This window comes from Rhipicephalus sanguineus, chromosome 1, assembly GCF_013339695.2.
Source record: "Rhipicephalus sanguineus isolate Rsan-2018 chromosome 1, BIME_Rsan_1.4, whole genome shotgun sequence".
NCBI lineage: Eukaryota > Metazoa > Arthropoda > Arachnida > Ixodida > Ixodidae > Rhipicephalus > Rhipicephalus sanguineus.
Window position 1 is genome coordinate 186,619,817 of NC_051176.1, and position 23,987 is coordinate 186,643,803.

General features: G+C 42.7%; 1 protein-coding gene across 2 annotated transcripts in view; it reads left to right on the forward strand.

Annotated features, from left to right (window-relative positions):
- The window catches only part of LOC119403765 (ras GTPase-activating protein raskol), a gene marked incomplete at its 5' end in the record, with an annotated part of 185,247 nt that overhangs the window by 18,272 nt on the left and 142,988 nt on the right, over positions 1-23,987 (forward strand). For both annotated transcript variants that reach the window (XM_037670599.2, XM_037670600.2), the window contains 1 exon segment: positions 23,722-23,834. In XM_037670599.2, coding sequence (XP_037526527.1) covers positions 23,722-23,834 — 113 coding nt within the window.

A 23,987-nucleotide genomic window follows, 5' to 3' on the forward strand; every position in this document is an offset into this window, starting at 1 on the left:
TCGAAATCGCTTCGCACCCAAAATTTTGCTATTCGCACAGCTCTATAGACTACACATTCATCCATGACAAGTCGTGTACAGGAAGAAATGTTACTAGGCAAATCATGAACATAAATTGGGAAAAGAAGTGGGCCTAATACACTACCCTGGGGCACACCTGACATTGCAAATGATTTAGAGGAGCTAAAGTTATTCACAAATGTGAACTGCTGCCGATTAGATAAGAAATTACGAAGCCAAGATAATGTAAATAAGTCAATTCTAAGTGCAATTAGTTTAGCTATTAGGCAACAATGAGCAACACCGGTCAAAGGCTTTCGCATAGTCAAGAAAGATGCAGTCAATGATTTCATTATTATTCATGCCATAATGTAAATCTGACGTAAATTCTACTAGTTGAGTTAGTTGAGTATCACAAGACAATGCTTTCGGGAAACTATGTTGATTTTAAAAGAAGTTATTCCTCTTAACATGGCTGTATATATGGGAGGCAATGATGTGCTCAAGAAGCTTGTAGCAAATGCATGTTAGAGAAATATGATATGTGATATTGCGCACAGATGATATCGTGTCGTATATGTGCCATCGTGCACACACGTCTGAGAAATTGAGAAAGATCATTTACAGCATTGGAAATTCCAGTTGCCAGTATACATTGGTTCAATAGAGGTGTTATAAGTCTCTTTTGCAGTTGAACCTTGATATAGGAAAGTCATAACTGCAGAGAAAAACTCGTTATAGTACAGCCCTCGTTGCATCGAGTCTCTGTTTTCTAGTTGCTAAAATGCTGTTGCACATACTCCCCGCTCCACTTTATTTTGAGTGTATGTGTTTGTGAAAATACAGTGAACTCTCATTTATACGAATGTCAGTTTAACGAATATTTCAGAATCACGAACTTTTAGAGCATCCCTGGCGGTTTTCCTATGCATTCTAAGCAAAAGTCTTTAAGTTAAACGCATTTCTGAATAGCGAATATTTCATTTGAATGAACTTGATCCGCGGACGCCGGCTCATTTTTCAAACCAATTAAACGAAGCTTTGCGCTCTGCAGCACTGGCCTAGCAGATGCGTGCCGCCCCCAAATCGCCCATCCATCGGCGGCCTTTGTGCGCCGTGCGCCCACTTTCGTATGAGTTCGACGAAACAGAAGCGGCTGTCTCTATCAGACAAACTCAAAATCCTTCAGCGTCTGGACATATTAGCATATATTAGAAAGTTGCGAGACTTCGTGTCACGGCAAGAAGCTGTGCCAGAGGCAGTGCACAGAAGCGTAGGCTCTCTAGACAGCATTGTCTCTTTTGGCCCCAGACCAAATGAAAATTACAGAACTGTGTTCAAAATAAATTTGTATTTCACACTTTTGACTCGATATCTGCTGTGCCCAATGCTGTTCCATATTCTAGTGAGTATTCAGTTTGGTGAACTTTCAGTTAAGTGAACTATTTCCTTCGGTCCCTTGAAGTTCACTCTAGTGAGAATTCACTGTCTTATAAGCAATTTTAAAAGCAACACCAAGCTAAATGAGCGGTAAGTGTAGTACAGCCACAAAAAAAAATATCAGGAGTTTTATATGATGCTGTAGGGACTCCTATGCATCTGACACATTTACCGAATACAAAAACAAAATCCAGCAAGCGCTGCCCATAAATGACATCAAACAACCATGTGAACTGTCATGGGCTTATTGTGGGCTGATCTGACATCGGCGAAGAAAAAAATGCCACGAAATAGTGCTGCGGTTGGTTTAGTTGGCTCTCTGTACCGTGTGGGTGTGAGTGGGAAAATTTGTATTATTTTTCCTTTTTTTGCCTGCCTTGCCTCCTCAGCAGCTTTCTTGTATTGATGTTGGTATAATTTGTCCAAATTTGCTTTCTTGTTCACAAAAACTATTTTTTTATCAAAAGTGCATTGCGAAACTACTTCATTTGAATTGAGAGAAAAAATACATTCCTATCAATCGATGCAAGATATCAAAATGAAAAAAGTTTATTACGTAGTGGCACCACAGGTAAGTGTGAGCAGCTCAGAAAAGTTGGCTCACCAAAAACACTTTTATGTGTCTTGTAAGTTCCATTTGCTCTTGCTGGTAATTTGTCCATAAAATTTTTTTAGCTTTATTGTCCGTGTATTTTGTGGTAACCATTCATATACTGATTAAATTAACAATCATTGTGCCTGCACGCACAGAGATACATGAGCACGTCTCACTTAATGATTGTGAACACTGGCTTTCACAATGCCCGAAGGTCGCAGGATCAAATCCCAGCCGCGGCGGCTGCATTTTCGATGGAGGCAAAAATGTTTGAGGCCTATGTACTTACTTAGGTTTAGGTGCACGTTAAAGAACCCCAGGTGGTCAAAATTACCGGAACCCTCCACTACGGCGTCCCTCATAATCATATCATGGTTTTGGTACGTTAAACCCCAGATATTATTATATATATATTATGGCTTTCACAATGCTGGCGTGATGAACGACGCTAACAGAAATAAAAATAAGCAAACGTGTTAAGTTGCTTCTTGCCTTACTTTTTAACAATGTGAGTTATTGCACCATGAAGGATCTGCGGATACTAGTGGAAAGAGCCGCACAAAGTGGCTGGCTTGCTCAGCCTTTAGAACTACACAGCTGATTACTTGCAAGATAGGGCGCTCACACCACTTTCTACAAACTTTGCAAAGTCTCGTTGGCCAGAGGAGGAGACACACGCCTCTCCTGCAATTATCCCCCCTCCCGCCCCCTGTCTGCTGCACTTGCCTCTTTTGCTCAGGCGCACTCACTGTGTGTCACCCCCCCCCCCCCCACGTGTGAGGACGGCACCTTCATGCTTTCTCTCGAATCCACAGCCTACTGCGGGGAATGATCTGATCTAGCATCACGCTTGGACTTTATATGCAGCATCACAGCAACACTATGAATGAGTTTTTGCATGAAGTATTTCTGTAGTTGCTATTGCAATAAGAAACTGTGCTTCAACTCTCCTTGTTCAGTCCTTTCCAGTAGTGAACAATTGCTTCTTTGAAATTGGCGATTTTTTTTTCTTTTGCTTATGCATTATTTTTCCTTCAGGCATGTTTTTCCCACCAAACAAAGCAAAGTTTGCCAGATCTGATAAAAAATCCACTAGAATGGTAATACTGATTGCAGTCTTGTCCTAGAGTGTACTTTTACAAAATCTCAGGTTCCTTAATAAGCTGGTTGTCATTTTTATTTGTACTGAAATGTGGTGGCAGTTATAGTAATGTGAAATACACAGGCACATAATTTGACGGAGGTTTGCTGGCATTTGTCCTGCCTAAACTTCCGTTGCAGCCTGCATAATACACATGCTGTAATGAGATTGCTGTGATGCTGTGATCAGTGGGGGGTAAGGTGTGTGTATGGGGGGGGGGGGGGGGCAAAATCTCATCTTTATGTATTATTGTCAGTCCTACAGCAGCAGTGATATGGCCTTCGACTTTAAAGATAACTGGCCAATGTAACGGTGTTAATACTTTGGTTTCACCGATCTGGAAACGTCATCAACACCCCCACGCCCCCTGCTGCCAATTTTCCTTCAGCTAAAATTATACAAATGTGATTACAAAAGTTCAGGGTTCTGCGGCACTCTGGAGAAGCCGTTGGGGTTCCCCAAGACCAGAAAGTTTGAGAACCTCTGACTTAGGGTCAGAATTGTTATAATGGCAGCCCCTCATCTCTTTGAGGTTTGGGACATATTTATGGTGAAACAGAATGGACAACACGGCTAGTTGGTAAACTGGCATCTTGAAAACCATTCGAGTGCTACACAAGACGAAATACTAAGAGAGACAAGACAAAACGGCTTACCTTGTCATCTCTCTTTGTATTTTGTGTTTCGCAGCATTAAAACGGCTTTCAATATTCATGATTATTTTTTTATTTTTTTAGAAATACCTGTTAACCCTCTCTTGAGGGTCATTACAGGGAGTTACCACACTCTGTATAAATAACGTAGGCACATAATTATACAACTTACAAGAATAACTAAGACGTACAATATACAAATTTATAAAAGCCCTCTTACAACCAAACGAAAAGATACATTTGAACTCTTATAACGATAAATAACATTCGCAATAAACTTTACGGTAAATTGCATAAATGTACATCAAGTAAGTGCATAAATTTATTAACATCATTTGTATTGACTATATCACTCGGTAACCCAATGCCTCAATTACATCAGGGAAGAAAGGATACCGATACATCTTTGTTCGTGCAAAGTGAGACTGCAGCACTCGTCTATGATTCGCCCTCTCGCTTTGTTTCCCAAACAGTTGTAAGCATAGGTCGTCAAACTCACTCATGAGTTGACTCACTCAGACCTAGATCGAGCCGTGAGTCTGAGTCTGAGTGAGTCCCGGTGAGTAATATTTTGGCGAGCTTGAGTCTGAGTGAGTCCGGTTGAGAAAATTTTTAGTGAGTCTGAGTCCGAGTGAGTCCAGTTGAGGAAAACTTTGGTGAGTCTGAGTCCGAGTGAGCTCTAAGCACAAAATATATTTCTTGAGTGAGTCTGAGTGAGCTCCACACCTTTTTGCCGACCTATCGTTCTATCTACACCACTTCAGCATTACTATCAGCCTTATGTTGGCTCACGTTTATATATTGAGTCCCGTCGACTCACACATACTTCAAAGTTCTAGAGTTCATACGCAGCTCAATATTTATTGATCAGAGGCGTAAGAGACAGAGGCCGAGGGAGGGGGGGGAGTGCCATGGCCTGCCCCCGAAAACTCTTTCACAGGAAGTTCTTGATAAAAATATTTCGCCTGAGTCATCTCTTTCAATAAAAATGTCCTTACTGGATTGCAACCACTGAAAACTCATAATTGCAGGTACGAGATCAAAAGCCGCCAAGTAGAGCACCAATTATGCAAGATATTGGTGTGAAAGAGCATTGACACCCTAGTCGATAAAACCAATTATACGATAACAGACTCATGAGTTGACTCACTCAGACTCAGATAGAGCCGTGAGTCTGAGTGAGTCCGAGTGAGTAATAATTTCGTGAGTTTGAGTCCGCGTGAGTCTGGCTGAGAAAATTTTCAGTGACTCTGAGTCCGAGTGAGTCCGGTTGAGGAAAATTTTTGTGAGTCTGAGTCCGAGTTAGCTCAAAGGGCAAAATATATTTCATGAGTGAGTCTGAGTGAGCTCCACATTCTTTGCCGCCCTATGGTTGTAAGTAGTCGTTTCTGTTAACTTTTAAAATCACCTTCCATTAATTGAAAAAGAAACTTTAATCTCTTTTTAAGTCTGCGTTTTTGCAGTGTCTCCAGATCACAGAATTGTAGCATTTCTGTTACTGAGTCATTCTTCTTATATTTTGAACATATAAAGAGAGTCACAAGCCATTGTATTCGTACTAGTTTATTTACCAATACTTTCTGGCGAGGGCTCCAGACAATACTGGCATATTCAAGTATCGGTCATATAAACGTTTTAAAAGCAAGAAGTTTTACGTCCATGCTTGCACTCTGCAGTTTTTTTTTTTTTTCGTATTAAGTATACTTCTGTGAAGCCCTAGAGCAAACATTATCAATATGTGTGTGCCACTTTAGGTTATGCATAGCTGTGAGACCTAGGTACTTAAATGCATCCACTGTCAACAAGGTATGATTCCCTATGCAATATTCTAATGGAATTGTCACTTTTTACCTATAAATGTGGGTAACAGTTGACTGAATAATTGATTTCTTTCCCGAAGCTTGACACCACAAGTTTAATTTCTGCATGCATTGGGCAATGTTCAACTGGTCATTCCTACTATTCACTCGCACATAAATTAAACAATCATCAGCAAACAGTTTCACTTTTACAGGAGGTTTTGCTATATCTGCAATGTCATTGACATATACAAAAATAACAAGGGCCCAAGAACCGAGCCCTACGGTACTCCACAAAACACTTTCAGCGAACTGGACACAGTCTTCAATTTTCACTAATTGCTTCCTGTCATATAAATACGCTTTGATCCAACTAAGTAAAAGTTGACTGAGTCCAGCGCAGCGAAGCTTATTCAGCAATCTCTCTTGAGGCACCTTATTGAAGGCCTTAGCAAAATCTATTCATATGACATCAGTTTGTTCTTGCATATCTAAAGCTGTCGCAAAGTCATGGATGATTTCAATCAGCTGTGTTGTAGTTGCGCTTTTACTTCTAAAGCCATGTTGATAAGGATAAAGTAATTTTTATTTTCCAGAAACGTGGTGATCTGTTTTACTATGACATGTTCTAATATATTGCAGCAAATTGATGTAAGTTAAACCGGACGGTAATTATTAGTGGACAACCGATCACCACTCTTAAACACAGGGACAACTACAGCTGTGCGCCAGTCACATGGCACTGGACTAGTACAAAGGGACTTTTGAAAAATAATGTACAAGTAGTAAGACATTAACTCTGCATAACGCTACAAGAAAGGGGTGGGTATTTCATCAGGTCCGCATGCTTCTTTAGAATTAAGAGACAATAGGCTTTTTAATAATCGTTCTTGACTGGTAATAATATCTCCTATCTGTTAAGATAAGTAACATATTACACCCTCAGTTTCAGTGTCGCATCCGCGTCTCGTAAAAACTGACTGAAAGGAAGTATTAAGACTATCTGCAGTATCAACATTCTGCGTCACAATTTCATTTCCACATTTCAGCTCCTCAATTTTGTCGTGCCTATCAGACATATAAAGCCAAAACTTGCTGGGCGAATGTTTAATAAAAGTGCTCCACTTGTGACTAAAAAAAGTGTGCTTAGATTCTATCAGGTCTTTCTTCAGTTCCCTTCATACACATGCTATTTCCTTGGAGTCATGGTTTTTTCTTCGACACAGTCTTTTCAGCTTTCGCTTTTTATGAACAATGTCTCGAGTTATCCACGGATTGCGCTTTTTAATCTTCTTCGCTCTTTTAGGAATTAATTTGTCGATGCAGTGTTTAATAATAACCTTGAAACGCTGCCACAATTCTTCAACTGTTTCATGCTGGGATGCGTGCTGAAATTGACCAAATGAATACCCTACCATGTCAAGGATCGTGTGTCAAGTGTTATCTGTGTTCGCGTAATCTTTTACTTGTACAGTCTTATAAGTTCTAACTCGTGAAACACTCAGTGGAATAATAACAAAGACCAATCTATGATCAGAAATGCCCCCCCTTAACATATATGTCATAATTGCATTTTTTTTTTAAAGGAACACCAGGTCCACTACTGAACGAGACGAAGATGTTATCCTAGTATATTCATTCACTATTTGTATTAAGTTATGAATGAACATAATTTCCAATATCTTTTCACCACTATCAGTCTTGACCTGGCCAGGCAGAAAACCCCTCTGAAGAATCTGCTGTCACGCTGGTCCTTTAGTAGATCCGCCGCTAATGACATCATGCGCAGTGACTGAGTATTCAGCGATAGAGAGCTTCCAGTCTTGTTCTGCTGTCCGTGAGTTAGAACGAACACAGGTCCATAGCACTACGGCGATGTGATGGCAGAAAGCCACAGCATAACCTGCAGAGCACATGCAAAGTCTTCGGCATGTTGTTCGTCAGATGCGTGCCGTGCCCTCTGGCATGACATCTGACATGGCATCTGGCATGACATCTGACAGCTGTAAAGGCACACATCTGACTGCTGTAAAGGCACGCATCTGATTGGCTGTAAAGTCACGGAAAAAATGAGGTCCATCCCTTGTATTACAACATGGACGCATTCAGGCAAGCAAGCACAGCCTGTGCTGCAGAGTCACACTGATGTCCAGGTTGATCAAGTGCACAGTTGCTATAAGGAAAGGAGCCCTGCCCTAAAAGGACCTTTTGCTTAGCAAGGTTGGTGTTTTGGGAGGGATTGTATAAAAAAAAAATATCTGGAACAGTTTTTTTTTGCACTTGCTGGGAGTTTAATCCAGCAGAGGAAAGAAATATGCCTTGATAGCTCGAGAGCAGAGAGTACACTGACGTTTATTGACAAGTGAAAACAGGTCGGTCATGAGCAGGGAAAAAGGATATTGAGTGAAAAGGCAGATGCACAATGACTCCAATGCAAGAGGCAAGCGCAAAAAGTGTGGGCACTTCCTAAGCCTGATGGATTGCTGCCATGGTTCTGGGACCACAGGCGTGAGTCACAGTCATTTGAAGTCACTAGGCGATTTTCATCGAACAGACGCCACAAAGCTCTCCATCCATGGTCCAACTGAGCAAGTTCTGAAGCCACAGCATCTCTGCACAGATTTAGTCAGTGTTTATGTGCAGGGGGCAGCTGTACCATGACGTCCATGTAGCAATAAATGCTTTCGCCACTGTTTGAGCTGTGGTGTCTTGCAAAGGAGTTAGTTCAGGCTACCTTGTTTATTTGTCAACACACATGAGGAGGTGCATGAATCTTTGGCAGGGAGGAAGAAGTCCCACCAAGTCTAAATGCACATGATAAGAATGGCTTTCTGGTGGCCAAGATGGCTGCGCCGCTGTCCACGTGTGCTGGCTCACTTTCACGGCTTGACAAGCTTTTTTTCCAGCTTTGAAAATTTTTGTTGATGCTTGGCCAAATGAAGTGATCCGCGATAAGCTTCTGCGATGCTTTGGTGCTGAGATGCTTTAAAGGGACACTAAAGAGAAACAATGAATCGGTTTAGATCGATAAATTGTGCTCTGAGAACTCTAATGCCGTTAATTTCGCCATCATAGGTTTATTAATAGAGGAGAAAATCAAGTTCAAAGTTTCATTTTTAAATTTCGCGCCGAAATCTCCCCGCAGTGACGTCATTGATTTCAAAGTGTATTTATCGTATTTTGGCGCCATTGGCTCGACAAAATTACCACAAACTTTGTATGTTAAGTCTATGGCCCCCTCAGAGGACAATGTACTTCATTTTTACCGAATACGAACTACGTAGTCCCTAGTAGGCGCCTTCAAAACATGTGACGTCACGGCAAATAGTGCGGAAACTTCAAGGTGGCGTCGCCACCCACATTTTGTTTTTCGCTATTTTCTCGCTTACGAAAGCTCTGCTCGCCGTGACAATGGTACTGTTATAATCGTAATAAGATAATCTACGATCGAAGATCGACTTCCGGTTTCTCTTTAGTGTTCCTTTAACTTGTGCAGGGAATCAAATACACATTGTCCAGCAAAATCACTGGGGTATGAACAGGCGAGGAGCTTCCTAGGATGTGTTGCTTGTCACCAGTGTTGTTGTGTAGAGAAGTAGCAGTTCATCAAGGTGGAGCAACAAGCGTTCTTCCCACAGTGGGTGCAGCTCGGAGTTGTTTTGCTGGCCTACGGCTAGGGCCTTGAAATGCAAAGAACCAGCAGGTGCAGCACTAATCCGAGACAGTTTGTCTGCTGCCTGATTTTCAGTTCCAGAGATGTGGTGGATGCCTAGAAAATTTGGAAACAAAGGAAAGTTGCTGAAGCTCTTGCTCTGAGTAGAAGGAGCTGTTGTTCTTAAAGACGATGGTTAAATGCTTGTGGTCAGTCAAAATACAAAAGGTGCATCCTTCAAGGAAGAAGTGATATTGTTTGACACTACTATAGATAACCAACATCTCTCTCCCGAAGGTGCTGTAGCAAGCCTCTGTAGGTTTCTGGTGCTTTAAGAAGCAGAATGGCCTCCAGTCTGTGCCATCGTGCTGCTGCAGTACTTCACTCACTGCTGTGGGCAACGAGTCTACCATAGGGCAAGTTGGCATGTAGGGCAGTAGATGAATCGGAAGTGCTGCTGTAGCCAACCGCATTTTTGCGTCCTGAAAAGAGTGTTCATGCTTCTTGAACCAGCGGAAGATAGGTAGCTTCTTGGAGTTGTGACACAGCAGGTTGGTTGGCTCAGGATGGTATGAAGTGCCTGTGAAAATTTATGAGCCCCAGAAACTCACGCAACTTTTGGAAGGATGTTGTAGAGGGGAAGTCTTCTGTTGCCTACACCTGTGATTCCATTGGCTGGGTGCATTGGGGTGAAATGCAATGGCCAGGAAAATCCAAGCCTTTAACTACGAAAAGGCATTTCTGGGGCTTTAGGACAAGGCCGTTTTCATCAAGCCACTCAAAGAGACGCTGAAAGTGCTCTTTGTGTTCTTCGTCTATGATGCTTGCAACTAGAATCAATGGCATCAAGGTAGACAAAAATGAACGGTAGTCCACTTGTGACCTCATCCATGAACTTTAGGAAAGCTTGTGCTGCATTTTACAAGCTGTAAGGCATGCGCACAAACCCAAATAGGCTAAATGGGGTGGCAACTGCTGTCTTGGAAATGTCATTGGGTTTCACAGAAATTTGGTGGTAGGCAGTCATCAAATCAATCTTGCTGTACATTTTGGTTTCTGTGAATGAGCGCCGAAGTCATGTGCGTAAGGAAGAAGATATTTATCCGGAGTAGTGACAGCATTCGAAGCTCAATAATCATCACAATGCCGCTTGCTGCTTCGCTACCATATGGAGAGGTGAAGACCAATTGCTGGAGGAAGGACAGATAATGCCGAGCTGAAGCATGTGTTCAAACTCACGGTGGGTGACTTGCAACTTCTTTCCAACGAGCCTCTGTGGATGAGCGGTGACAGGTGTACCAGTGGTGCTGATATCATGCATCACCTTGTGTTTCAGAGCAGCTCATCTTTTCAGGGCTTTGTTAGTTGTGGGTACTCTGCAAGTATCTTGTCGTACATTGAGACAGGCCAGATCCCTCGATGTATTTGGCCTGAAGTCCAACCTTATCCAACCTCAGGTTGGACTTCAGGCCAAATACATTGAGGGATGCGATGTTGTCCTGTAAGCGTCAATCCTGAGTACTTAGATCCATGCTGAAATAGTTGAGGAAGTTGACCCCCAGTGTGGCAAAACTGAAGTCAGTGATCACAAACACCCATCTGTGCTGGCGCCTGAGTCTCATATCCAGCATCCTTGGCAGAAGCCCATGCAATGCGATTACCGTATTCACTGCATGGAGAGCGGGTGTAAGCTTGCCACGTTGGCGATCTCTGGCCATGGCAGAAACAGTAGACAACTTGCCTCTAGTTTCAATGTGCAGGTTGGTGCCAATGATGCAGTCGATAATGAAGAACAGGCGGCTTGTACGGGGGCCGATGTCACATGCCGCTGTTAGCAATTGGCCATTGTGCTTCCCATCCATGAATAGGCCTTAGTGCAGCAACTGGCTTGTTCGTGAAAGTGACGGTGGTACCAGCATAACAGCTGCTGTGGCTCTCTCAATTCACTGCAAGACAGCACTGTCATTTCACGTGAAGGCCTACAGTTGCGTCAAGGTTGGTAATTTTAATTGCCGCGAGTCATCAGCTCCTAAAGTGCAGCAGTGAGGCGGCTGACTCTTTCCTCCAGATGTAAAAGTTGGCCTTCTGGGTCTGAGACTCTTGAAGGGGCGACAGGTAGCTGTGTCACAGAGAAGCAGTAGCAGATGCACTCGGCAGGTGTAGCTAGCCACTCGGGGCTTGCATCTTTGGAGCCTGCTAGTACCATGCGTGCAGACTGTGAGAGGCACTGCAGGAACTGCTCTTTCAAAACAGGAAGCTGGCTTTCATTTGAAAAGTGTTGATCAAATAATTGACTGGTGTGGCAGTTATGACGGTCGTTGATTACTGAGTTTCTCTTTGGAAAGGAGCTGCTGGAGCCTACGCTGTTGCGGTGCCTCGAGGCACTGTAGAACCATTCATTTGAGGTTGTTGCATGCTGCGGCAGAAGGCCTGCATGCAATTAGTAATTTGTCTATGGCTTTAGCAATGTCGGGGGTAACACAGTGACAGTGACAACGTGCAGAAATTGCTGTCTGTGAAGGGATGCAACGGAGTGGGAAAGAGGCCTTTGTTTGTGTAGATCAATCTCTGGAGGTCGTGGGCCAAAAGTTGGGCAGATGAAGCTCCATGGTGATGACAGGAGGCATACTTATGACATTATCGTTGTCAGTAGGAGTAGCACCAACTTGGGGCATGGCTAGTGTTCTTGAAAGAGCGTAAGTCTTGTGTCGCCAATTGTTGAGAGTTTACGCCAGAAGAGGAAAGAAATATGTCTTGACAGCTCAAGGGGAGAATGTAGATTGACATTTACTAGCAAGTAAAAATAAGTCTGCCAATTGTAGGGGAAGAGGCTCTTGAGTCTTGGGGGTGAGAGCAAAAGGTAAGGCAGTGAGGTACAATGACACAACATGCTTGAGGATGTAGAGCAGAGATACGTGACGGCAGCTGACAAGGCCGTGCCATCATCGCAGCTTTATTGAGATGCCGAGGAAGCGAAGCGGTAGCGGCTACCGCGTCCAACCAGATCAAGAGCCCGAGCGTTCTCACTGCCTCGCAGCTCGTGCATCTCCAGCCACGCGGCTCTCCTCTTCTTTTGCTGCATCTGCCGTGGTGCTACAAGGACATGAAATGGGAGCTAGAAGTGTAGGTGCTGCCTGAGCATGGTGCATTCTCGTCATGGTGCTGGGATTGCCAGCATACATCACTCGCCACCAGGCATGGGGGACAATATTCTGACAGATGGTTGCTGCAAACTGATCATGTCATGATGCATGGTATTTGATGGAATGATACATGTGTCGCAGTCACAGTCATTTGATTTCACTTGGCAATGTTCATGAAACAGATGCCACAGAGCTTTCCATTCAAGAACCATGTGAGCAAGGCCTGAAGCAATGGCATCTCTGCATAGATAAGTTGCTTGCACACTGCATGTGCAGCTTTTGATGTCATCAGAAGAAAGTAGCAAAAAGAAATGTGAAGAGCATAGTTGCAAGTCATTCTGCATATACAAGGAATGAGAGGGTCATAACATATCATTGCATTTTTTTCCCCTCTAAATGCCAACAATGCCAAGAGTAGGTAGATAGGATACAGGCCCACAGCATGCAGAGGGGCAAGCCCATAGTGGTGACATTGATTGCATGTGTGCTCTTTTCATTATAACTTTCTGATAGTTAAGAGATCTTTTATGATGTCATGTAATTTCTTGAGAGCAAAGAATTTTAGCTAACGTTTCTTTATTTTGCTTCACACAGTCGTCTACATGGCTTTGGTTATGTACAATCAGTTTGCCTACCTGTGTCAATCACAAGCAGCAACACTTCTGTCGCTAGCTTGGCATGCCCTTTCGCACTAATATGATTAGCAACTTCTTATTGAATTGACTGACTTTTAATTGGTTTTGCTGTGATATTCAACATTTAACTCGTTTCATGATTAGCGAGAGTGTGAGTGTCTAAACATGTTTCTGTGGCAACAAATCTGGGACTACAAGAAAGGTGTTGCGGGATTGTACTTTAACGTACACACATTCTTCACTGTCTTCACATTCTTGCTCATATTGTCTGCAAATCTTACTAACTGCAAGCATCGTGCTGAGCTTTGATTTAGGCTTGTCTCTGAGCTCTTTTACAGCTATAATTTTTTTTTCTTTGATTGCAGTAGTGGATTTCGCACGGTGGTGCATGTGCATGGTGAAAACATGGTGGCCAGTTTTTTTGCAATGCTCTAATGAAGTGCACTACACATGAATCTGCCCTTTGATTTCTGTACGAATGCAGCCCCAGTTATTCCTTGTTGGAAAAATCAAGTCCATCTGTACCTTTGCCGCGGCATTCAAACGATGCAAGAGGCCATGAATGATATGCACCATTGCCTTCTTAGGTGCAGAGTCCAAAGTGGCTGTCCCTTAATTAAACTTAAAAAAAATAAACAAAAAAAACAAGTATAATATACGCAGTTTCCAAGAACCTTTTAACGCATTTGAAAGTGGAATGTTGCAGCACACATCACAGCCAAGAACTTTGTGATGAGGTGCAGATGGACTCCAAAAGTTTCTCCAAAACACCAAAGGTCACTAGCATCACTGCAGAAGGCACATTTATGCAGATAAAACCTCACAAGTGCATTGCACAAGAAAGCATACCACATTCGTGCCATGCACATATGCTGTTGTATGCAATTTTCTTGTAATGATGTCTACATTGAGCAGACTAGGAAGCATGTTGAATGTGTCAGCAAACACCAATATAACAGTAAATCAGCTATGTGTTCGCTCTTGGCAGTGCACTGCCGGAGTTGCAAATATTCTGCCAGCTCAGGGACTCCAAGACTTGTAAGGTTATGCAGAAGCCAGCTGCTTGTTGCCCTCATTTGTTACGGAATAATGTTGCTAGAACGAATAGTTGTGGGAAGCCAGGAGTTCCTGCTTTTGTAGCTTTCTTTTTTTTTTCTGTGTTACTCCCATGTGCGTGGTGAACAAACAGTATGTATTTTATGTAGCAGCATGTTGAGTATAAAAAGTGACAGTGATAGAAACTAATGAACAATCAGTCAGAAGTCAGCATCCTGTAAATTTCAATATTTCTTGTTGGTATCTCTGTCCCACTTTATCGTGTTTTTACATTATTGAAAGGTATTTACACTAGACTCCTCTTGACATAACTTTAAGGGACATAAACATGTTTTTTTTATCTAATGTTATTTTTATGTTGTGATTTTTATCCTTGTGTTGATTCTGCATTAAGTATTCTTCACCTTGTTTGTTTGAAGTTTTATTTAAGCAAAGAACACAATAATTGTTCTATTGAACGAGTGTTCGAATGTTTTGATATTATTGTCATGAAAAAAGAAGAGAGAGACTTTACTGTACTCTACTTTGTATTACCGTAGCTTCTTTTAGGCAACATTGTGTTAGTGCACAAAAAGGTTCCTAATAATTCTGTACAGTTCGAAATAGCTCTGCAGACATTCAGCTGCAGCTGTTGCCATCTGGCCCAAAACAGTTACACACATTGGAACAGCAAAACCGATGAGTTCTCTCATACCTGGCTGTGTGAACAAAGCATTAGTGGCAGCCTGACTGCTAGATCGTGTCATCTACATAGTGCTTTCTTCCTCCTTGAGGATTACTAATTGCGAATAGTGAAGTTCTCATGGTGGAAACAGTGTTGCCTTCAGTTTGCTATAACATTCCCACGACTGCCTGATAAACTGTTTTCTTCATTGTTTGTAGCACCACCATTTGACATGTTTGTCAGTGTTTTTCTGTTCCATGTCCTAATGATCATAGGTCGGCAAACTCACTCATGAGTCGACTCACCCAGATTCACTCAGACTCGGATCGACCCGTAAGTCTGAGTCTGAGTGAGCCTGGGTGAGTAGTATTTTGGTGAGTTTGAGTCCGAATGAATCCAGCTGAGAAAAATTTCCGCGAGTCCGAGTTACTCCGGTTAAGGAAAATTTTGATGATTCTGTGTCTGAGTCAGCCGTAAGCGTAAAATATATTTTTTGAATGACTCTGAGTGGGCTCCACATTTTTTTTGCCGACCTATCGTTCTATCTACTTAACTTCAGCATTACTATCAGCCTTATGTTGGCTCACGTTTATACTCACGCCGACTCACATATATTTCAGCGCACCAGCGATCATACACCAGCCTAAAGGGATCATCTACCGCTCGGAAATATTTTTCTGATTGTGGTGAAAATTAGAAGATCATTTGTCACATCGGTGGCAATGAGCATGCTTTTGCCCCATAAAAAGGAATTATATTTTGAACTTGATGTTCAAAATCAGGAAAGAATGACCGCTAAAATCTTGAAAAAAATGACCGCTAGCGTCACCAACGGCGATGCAGTCAATCTACTGGTAGGACAAGAAATCCTTGCAGGTAGACTCATTTTGCTTAAAAACAAACATGTATAACTTGAAATTGTATTTTACACACTTGAGGCAACTTTCAGTTGCATCAGAGAGTAATTTTTTTCGGGTGGCGCTGCTCGCGGCGCCGTCTTCCATTTCGTCTGCTTCAACTCATGCGCTATGCCATGCGGCCCTCCACACTGGTCGATCTGTGCCGCTGTATTGTTGTTTGGATGTCTCACATGTGCTGCGCTGTGAAGGCATGCATTTATAGTCTCCTTTTGATGAATCAACTTGGCTCTAGATTGCAGCAGCAGTGCTAAAATAGACACATAGATTGCGATTACAGCAAAATAACTTTTCTGTAATCGTATAATAAGGCTTCATTTAACCACTAGCGCACTGAAAACGACTGTTAGATTCATTACATTAGTGTTCAGCAAAAATAACGTAATCCTACAGAAATCACACGTGCTTTCGGTTTTAATTTTTACCGCCACTACAATCGTCATTGCGTCCACCAACCAGTGTTGTGGGCATATTTCACTCCAGTGGAAGATGACTGAATGCAGATCGAAAAATTCTGTTGTAAAAATTTCCACTCACTTTCCAGAGAAACCGCTGCAAGGTTGGACACTTCAGATGGTACACTTTCTATTGCGGTACGAAACAGAAAAGCGATGAAGGACATTAGACAGTCCCTTTAATATTTATTGATCAGAGGCGTGAGTTACGGATGGAGGGGAGGGGAAGAAAGGTGCCATGACACCCCCCCCCCCTCCTGCAAACTCTCTCACGGGAAGTTCTTGACAAAAACATCTCATGTGAGTCATCTCTTTAAAAAAAATGCCCTTACTGGATTGCAGCCACTGAAAACTCATATGTATTTGAAGGTACGAGATCAAAAGGTGCCAATTAGAGCACCTATTATGTGAGATATTGGTGTTAAAGAGCATTGACACTACGGTTGAAAAATTCAATTATACGCTAACGGACTCATGAGTCAACTCACTCACTCAGACTCAGATCAAGCCGTGAGTCTGAGTGAGTCCGAGTGAGTAATATTTTTGTGAGTTTAGTCCGACTGAGTCCGGCTGAGAAAAATTTCAGAGCCTAAGTCTGAGTGAGCACGGATGAGGAAAATTTTAGTGAGTCTGAGTGAGCCCTAAGTGCAAAATATATTTCATGAGTGACTCTGAGCGAGCTCCACCTTGTTTGCCGACCTATGCTAATGATGTATAGTCAGTAGCAACCTAAGAATAAATACAAGCTCCGCCACCAGAACTGTGGCGCACCTGCCATTCATTTGTGCAAGAGAGTCGTGCTAGGTGGCTTCCATTGTAACCACAACAGGGTTCGTAGTGGTTCTTGAAACCCTTGAAAACCCTGGGATTTTCAAATAGCATTTTCAAGGCCTTGAAAACCCTTAAATTTTTGTTGGTCCTTAAATGTCCTTGAATTTTGTCAATACACTTTTGTAGAGCCAATTTTTAGCAGTGGCATTTTGGATAGTTCTGTGCAAATAATCGAGCTCATATTACAGTTGTCCAATTCGCTGTGGCATTAATTAAATATTTGAAAGTATTTAAAAAGAACAAATATACATACTCTACCGCATGTAACCCGCCTTAAAGATGGTTTCACTGCAACACGGGACTGCTGTGCCGAGAAACCACCTTGTCAGGGGAAATCAGTCCCAGCGCGAAGGCACACTTCTGCACTTCAGTCATTCTTTTTATTAACATCTTATATTGCCTAAGTATGAGAAATTTTAAAACTTAAAGTATTTTTCCACATATAATTTGGATCCTACTACAATTAAATCCCGCTACTATTTTAATTCACTTCAAAATTATTCGACATAAAGTTATGCTCGCAGAGCCTACTTTTGATCAGAGGGTTAACGAGGATTTTATTTTGTGGCAGTGGAGAGGGAAGGGTGCCCGACCCATTTGCAAATGTGTGAGTGTGTGTGCATAAATGCTCATCAGGTTCATCACCTAGTTGGTACTTGCTATGTGACATAATTGCCCCTAAAATGGCACAAAGTTGGAAGTGCTGCCCGTGTTGTCATGTTTGTGTTTTTTCCTGCGTTTTTTGTTACATTAGCAGAGATTATGTAATCTATATATTCATATAAAGTTAAAAAATTCTAAAGCTGGCAATGCACATATTGTGTGTGTGTTGTGTGCACATGCGCTCTGCAATACATCCATATTGTGAGGTGAATCAGTTTAAGCAGAAGAATACTGAAACCTGCGGCAAACAGCGTAATGCCATAGAACCAGCAGTGAACGAAATATGAGCGAAGAAAGGAACTGTGAAAAAGTGCCTGCTTGTGTGCATTGAGGGATGTGCTTGATGCTGTAAAAGCTGCCTTTTTCTATGATCTCAACAAGTGTTGTTTCAAGTCCTTGAAAACCCTTGAATTTTTTTCTCCAAAGTTGCTCTGAACCCTGCATAAGTACTTTTTGCTGCTATTGTAAATACTACACATAATGGCTAAAAGTTCATTGTCCCTACTTAAAATATTACCTTTCCCTGAGAAGTGATGTTAGAATTTTTGCTGAAATTGCCAGTAAGTTCACGTTTTTCTACCGAAAACCAGTGACACGAACACGTGTCTGAATGGGAAAGTAAACTACCTGTAACACGCAAGAAGTGCTTGACGTCGCAGAAATGAGCAATTGCAACTAGACAGGCATTTACACAAATTCTCTCAAGGAGGGACCGCGACAGCTGTACACGGAGCTTACATTTATTCTTAAGTTGTAACCGTCTATAGGTGTCAGTTGAACAATTATCGGTCCACTTAATTTGAGTTTACAAAAATGTGGGTTCCATTTGACAAAGTTTGCTAACCAAAGTTGATACCATTTTTCCATTTATGCAGCCTTTCTGTTCAGGCAAGTTTCCTTTATTTGGAGTCCATTGTATAACTTTACGGTAGCCATGGCTTTCCTTTCCAGCAGTTACAATTAGGGGGCATTAACTCCCTTAAGTGCTTTGGGCAAGCTTATCTGTTTAATTAATGCTTCCCAGACTATGTCTGCAGCAATGTCCCCGTTCCCTTGGTTCTTCTCCTGCGTGTCATTGTTCAGAAGTCATGTTTATTGTGTTCTTCAGGGGGCAGTGCCCGAATGTTTTCCTTCAGAGTTGGGGGGAGGGCAGGTGCAGTGAGAGAAGTCCTTCAGAGGTGGCATGGTGGCCCTGAACGAACTGGCTGTAGGGTTGGCTTTTCTGGTGTTCCAAGAGAGGGGGGACAGGGTTTTTTGTATTTCGCTGCACAGATGACAGCACTTTGTCAGTGCTCAAATGCCACTTTTTTTTTTTACTTTTTATACATAGACCACTTTGTTGGGTTCCGGAAAAAACGTCCCCGGAAGATGCGTCCCCTGAATAAACGTCCCTGGAAAAAATGTCCCCATTTGCGTTGTCGGAAAAAACGTCCCCAGACGTTTTTTCCGACAACGCGACATCGAACGTTGCGCCTTCCAGTCGCCAATTCTTCATTTCTCAAAGCAAAAAAACAGAATATGCTCGAAGATTGCAGTTTACTGAAATAATACAGACGCCATAATGACATATTAACTTCAGCCACCCGTCATTAAAGGGACACTAAAAGCAAATAACAATTTATGTCAGAGTGAAAGCTCAATGTATGACACCTTCTAAAACGGCAATATTATCGACGGCAGTGCCCTACTTACAGAGAAATTAAGCTAAATGTATCACATGATGAGCACCACGAGTGGGACATTTTCGAAGTGATCCGATGACGTATGCGGGTCTGCCTACAGTAAATCACTAGTAATCAAACTAGCAGCAATAAAAAAGGAACCTTCCGCGTATCAAAAGTTGTAATAAAATGCTGTTTGTTCGTTTCCGTTTGATTCATGGAAAAAAAGAACCTCTGTGGCATTGCCATGGGGAACAATCATGCGGAGGCCGGAACAGAAAGCTGGGAAGCCCAGTCTCGAGTCGGTGCACCCCCAAAGAAGAGGAGCAAATCAGCGGTCATTGCCATGCAGCACTGTGTTCATAACCTATGTCAGGACTATGCTGCCGGGAAGACGAAAGTTGAAGATTTCCTGACGGCTATCGGACATACGATTCGGTTTTAATTCACTTGTTTTCGAGCAGAATGTGGCAGAAAATTTCAGAAGTGTCGAATAAAGAATGCAGTGTTTTGTCAAGTGAGTTCGCACAAGATTGGTTTTTCAGTTAATTTTTCACTTGGGGACTTTTTTTCCTAGAGAACAATGCCAGAGGGGACGTTTCTTCCGGGGACGTTTATTCCGGGGACTTATCTTCCAGGGACGTATATTCCGGGGACGTTTTTTCCTACACCCCACTTTGTTAGCATGCAGACCCCATTTCCGAAATTGGAAAACTCTGATTTGCATAAATAGTTTATTCTGAAGCACTGTAAACAAGGGTATTTTATTTGCTTCGCACTGTACTGTTTATGACAATGAGAAATATATATATCACTCAGTTAAAAGGTCATATAAAGTTTGCATGCATAATATGAAGTTGAAAATGTTTTGGAAGTGCTTCGTAAGAAAGCTAGCTTGGAGATATATATAATTTGAAAAAGAAGCAAACAACGTCACATTTGGTCTGCAAAGTAAAGCACTCAAGGGGTTAAAGCCAGGGCATGCTAACTGCACGCACACCGCTGCTTGTGTTTTCCTGAGTATGTCACTGACTAGGTCTTGACTGCCCTCATTTATTCACTCGTCTTTCCCAAGTTCAAACTTGGAGAGGGATGAACACTGTTGTAAGCAGTGGGCGTACGATTGCTACGGGCATCTTAACCTACTCCGCGACTTGTCAGAAATCGAGAGCCCGATGCCATTTGACACTTGATGCGCATTACTAGTACCACACTGTTTGAGACTGTGGTTTTCTGCCTTGTACATCTTTCGCCTACCGCACACTTCTAAAAGTCCTAAATAGCCACCCTAGTCCTAAATGATTTAAAACGAATTTCCCGCTTCCCACGTTAGCACTCATAATTTTCTTGTCGTCGTCTTTACTGATTGCCTGTATGCCGCGCAAATAAAGCAGTCGAAGTTTCAGCGGGCTGCCACGTTCGTACCCGTCATGAAACTTTGCTTGCAGGAAATAAGAAGCCAAGAGAAGCGGACAAAAAGTTGCAAAACAAAAAGTAGGGCAGGCAACCTCTTCGCATGTCCTTCTCTCAGCAAATATGGCGGCGTCTAGCATTGGAAAGTAGATGGAGGTCGCCCGGACCGTGTCGTCGGCAGCTGGTTCTCGCTCTAGGGCACTGGGAGTGTAAACGGGATCCCCGAATAACCACTCCGTTGATGGCGCTCGACTGCCTTGCCTCTCCAGAACAAGGTGAAAGCGTAACCCCGAGGCGGTTTTGTTAGAGGCGTAGCCACTTGCATCCACTCGTCGTCTGCCAACGCGTTGCATCTGGCCGTTTGCACTGTTCGCACGTGAACAAAAGCAGTGCTCGCCGCTTGTGTTGTGACATCGCTGCGTGGGCCAAATTAGCGAGTGGGTGAACGCTGACCGACTGTTATGACGCCGCGTTGCGTGGATTATCAGCAACTAGCGAGTGTCCGTTGGCATTTTCTGATTGTTTTTGTTTACCCTTCGCTACGATCGCGGGCACGATGAGATTGCGCGACAAAGCCAACGAAGCGCGCTCGCTCGCTCATGACCTCCCTCGACCGACGCGCTCGGTCGCTCGCGCTGCGCCGTTTTCTGTTGCTTCTTTCCTCAAACCGAATATAGACGCCGCCGCCTACACTGCTGACATCCCGCCTTCGGAGCCAACGCATTGCCAACGCTTCCTTAGGAGGCCCTAATGGGGTGTAAGAAGTTTCCAACGATTGTGCACTTTACGTGTGATCGTCGCGTGAAGACTGTCGTGTGACGGTTCAGTTGGAACAGAAGAGTACACGCAGACATCTCGCGCGGCCACTGGATGGTTTCGTCTCGGCTACCCTCTCAATGTGCCAAGTGGTCTCCCTCACGCAGGAATTTGAGCTTTTCGCTGTGGCGTAAAGTTACTTCTGATGGACGTAGCAAGGTCTTCGCGTCCGATTTCACTGAGCAGAGGCTTGCAACTGTTATAGCGTCTGCAATTCGTTACCTACCGGGCCAGACGGGTACAAATCGTCGCCGTAGTTTCTGTTCGCACTAAATGAATGCGTGAGTTTGTTCGATTAGTTGAGTTGTGACATGTACTGTAATATGCAGTGGTGCATTGGTTGTTTCGTACAGCAGTATTGAATGCTGTTTACGTAATGTACATTTCACTTGGTTGTGAAATCTCTGTCGTTTTCGCATCGCTGTTCATTTCACCTCGGCGGACAAGTTTTGCGATCCACGTTGTTTATTGCATACATCTCTCTTGTTGGGAGGAATCGAGTAAGTGCACCAACTGCTACTGTAAATGTAATGCCATGCTATGTTATAACTATTGCAGTGGGGATTGTTATGCTGGAAAGCTCTTACATCTGTTACGTTGCTCTACAGCTTGCAAGTTGGAAACTATGTATGAAAGGAGTGTATTGTATGTTCAAAGAACATTGGCTTCTTGAAGATTAAGTCCACTGCATTCTGTGTCTCATGCTGACTTATTATGCTAAGTCTGTGGCGTGATCCTTTAACGACCATCGTGTGTTTGTAGCAAAGTTAAATGACTATAAGGAACTTGTTGTCTTTGGCCAGTGGGTGCACCCAAATTTCTAATGTATTCTAAGTGGTGACAAGCTAAACCTTATAACGTAAAAAAAAATGAAATATGTACCATTACACTTGTCTAGATTTCACAAAAAACTCACTGCAGTTATGGTGCAGTTGATAGCCATACTGAGCATGTATAGTGTCATCATTAGACACAATCATTTTCTTGAGAATTTCAGTCTGCCGGTTCTAGGTTACGATATAGGATGCATGTTTTGTTTTTTTTCTCTCTTTCTTTTGGCAGCTACAGTGCTACAAACAGCCATGTTGAACTACTGTGCTTATGTGTTCAAAAATCCCATCACCAGAGTATGCATAGGTAGCAGCTTTAAAGTAAATGTTATAAAGGATTAATTCAAATGTGTCTGCTAGCATTATATTGTGGGGAGGTTCCTCTTCCCTGTACGGATTTGTGCCTGTTTGTTTAAAGGGGGCATGTGTATAGTGCATACAAAATTTTCTTGGGGGGGGGTGGGTGCAGGGCAGGGTCTATGCCTATGGCTGTACCTGTAAATACTAAACCATGTTATTACTTTGCCTGTTATGGACTTCTTAAAAGGGCTGAATGGTAGTTTGTTTCTGTAGTGTCTGCTGTTTAGTGTTAAACTTGATCTTAAAGTAAAGAAAACAGCAGCTCTTCTCTTGGTTCAGTGCTATTGCACCTTCATACTATGTATTGTTCACTTAGTTGCAGTCATGAGAATATATTTTCATGAAGAAATTTTGCAATATAAAGAGTAAGTGATGACATTTACTTTGGAGATATCCTTGTCACTTTTCTAAAATTGGCCTGAAACTGTGATACCTTCAAGAATAGGCATAACAGTTCATTTGTGATTTGCACTACTATTTCAAGTTTGCATATTTCTAAATCTGATATGAGCATTATAATGTGCACATTCACTGAAGGAAAAAAATTGTACATATGGTTTTAGACAATGAAGGTACTGGATGCTGCTGTACTAGGTGTTGCCTGCGTTTACAGGCGTGTTGTGCTTCCAGCAGGGAAGTGTAGATGTAGAATTTCCTTTGCTTTAGGTGTCATCTTTTTTTTTTTCTTGCGTATTGATAGGTGCACACCTCTTTATCTGTTTTCTTTGCAGATTTCCTTCCTGTAAGCATTGGAAGCATTCCAGCTTTTTGTTGTGTTTCGGGGCCATCTTTTGAACTGCTCACAGCAATTTCAAGGATAGAAGTCGGGGAGGGGGGGCAAGCAGAATGAATCGCCAACTAGCCCAGTCAGCCATTTGGATTTCTATCTCCACACTTAGGCTGACAGGAAAATCGAGCTCTTTGTAGAGTTTCGTAAATGACTGTACCTGTACAGTGTTGCTCCGACTGATAAGTACTCATGTGGATGTCTCTGCAGAGGCAGCCCAGGAGCGTAGCAGTGACGAGGTTCGCCAGGGGGGCAGTGCCACTAGCACCCCTGTCTTGGGGTCACGGGTGCCAGATGCTACAGCCACGCCGTCACGAATTGTGGTGAGGAGCCGTCCCAACTGTTGTGTATACAGACAGTGCATGTCTGCCCAGAATGTGTCATTTTGTTTCCTTAAGTTATAAGTTGTGCTTCGATACAATACCCATTTTCACTTTCCATTGTAATCCTGAAAAATTTTTTACACAGACACACGC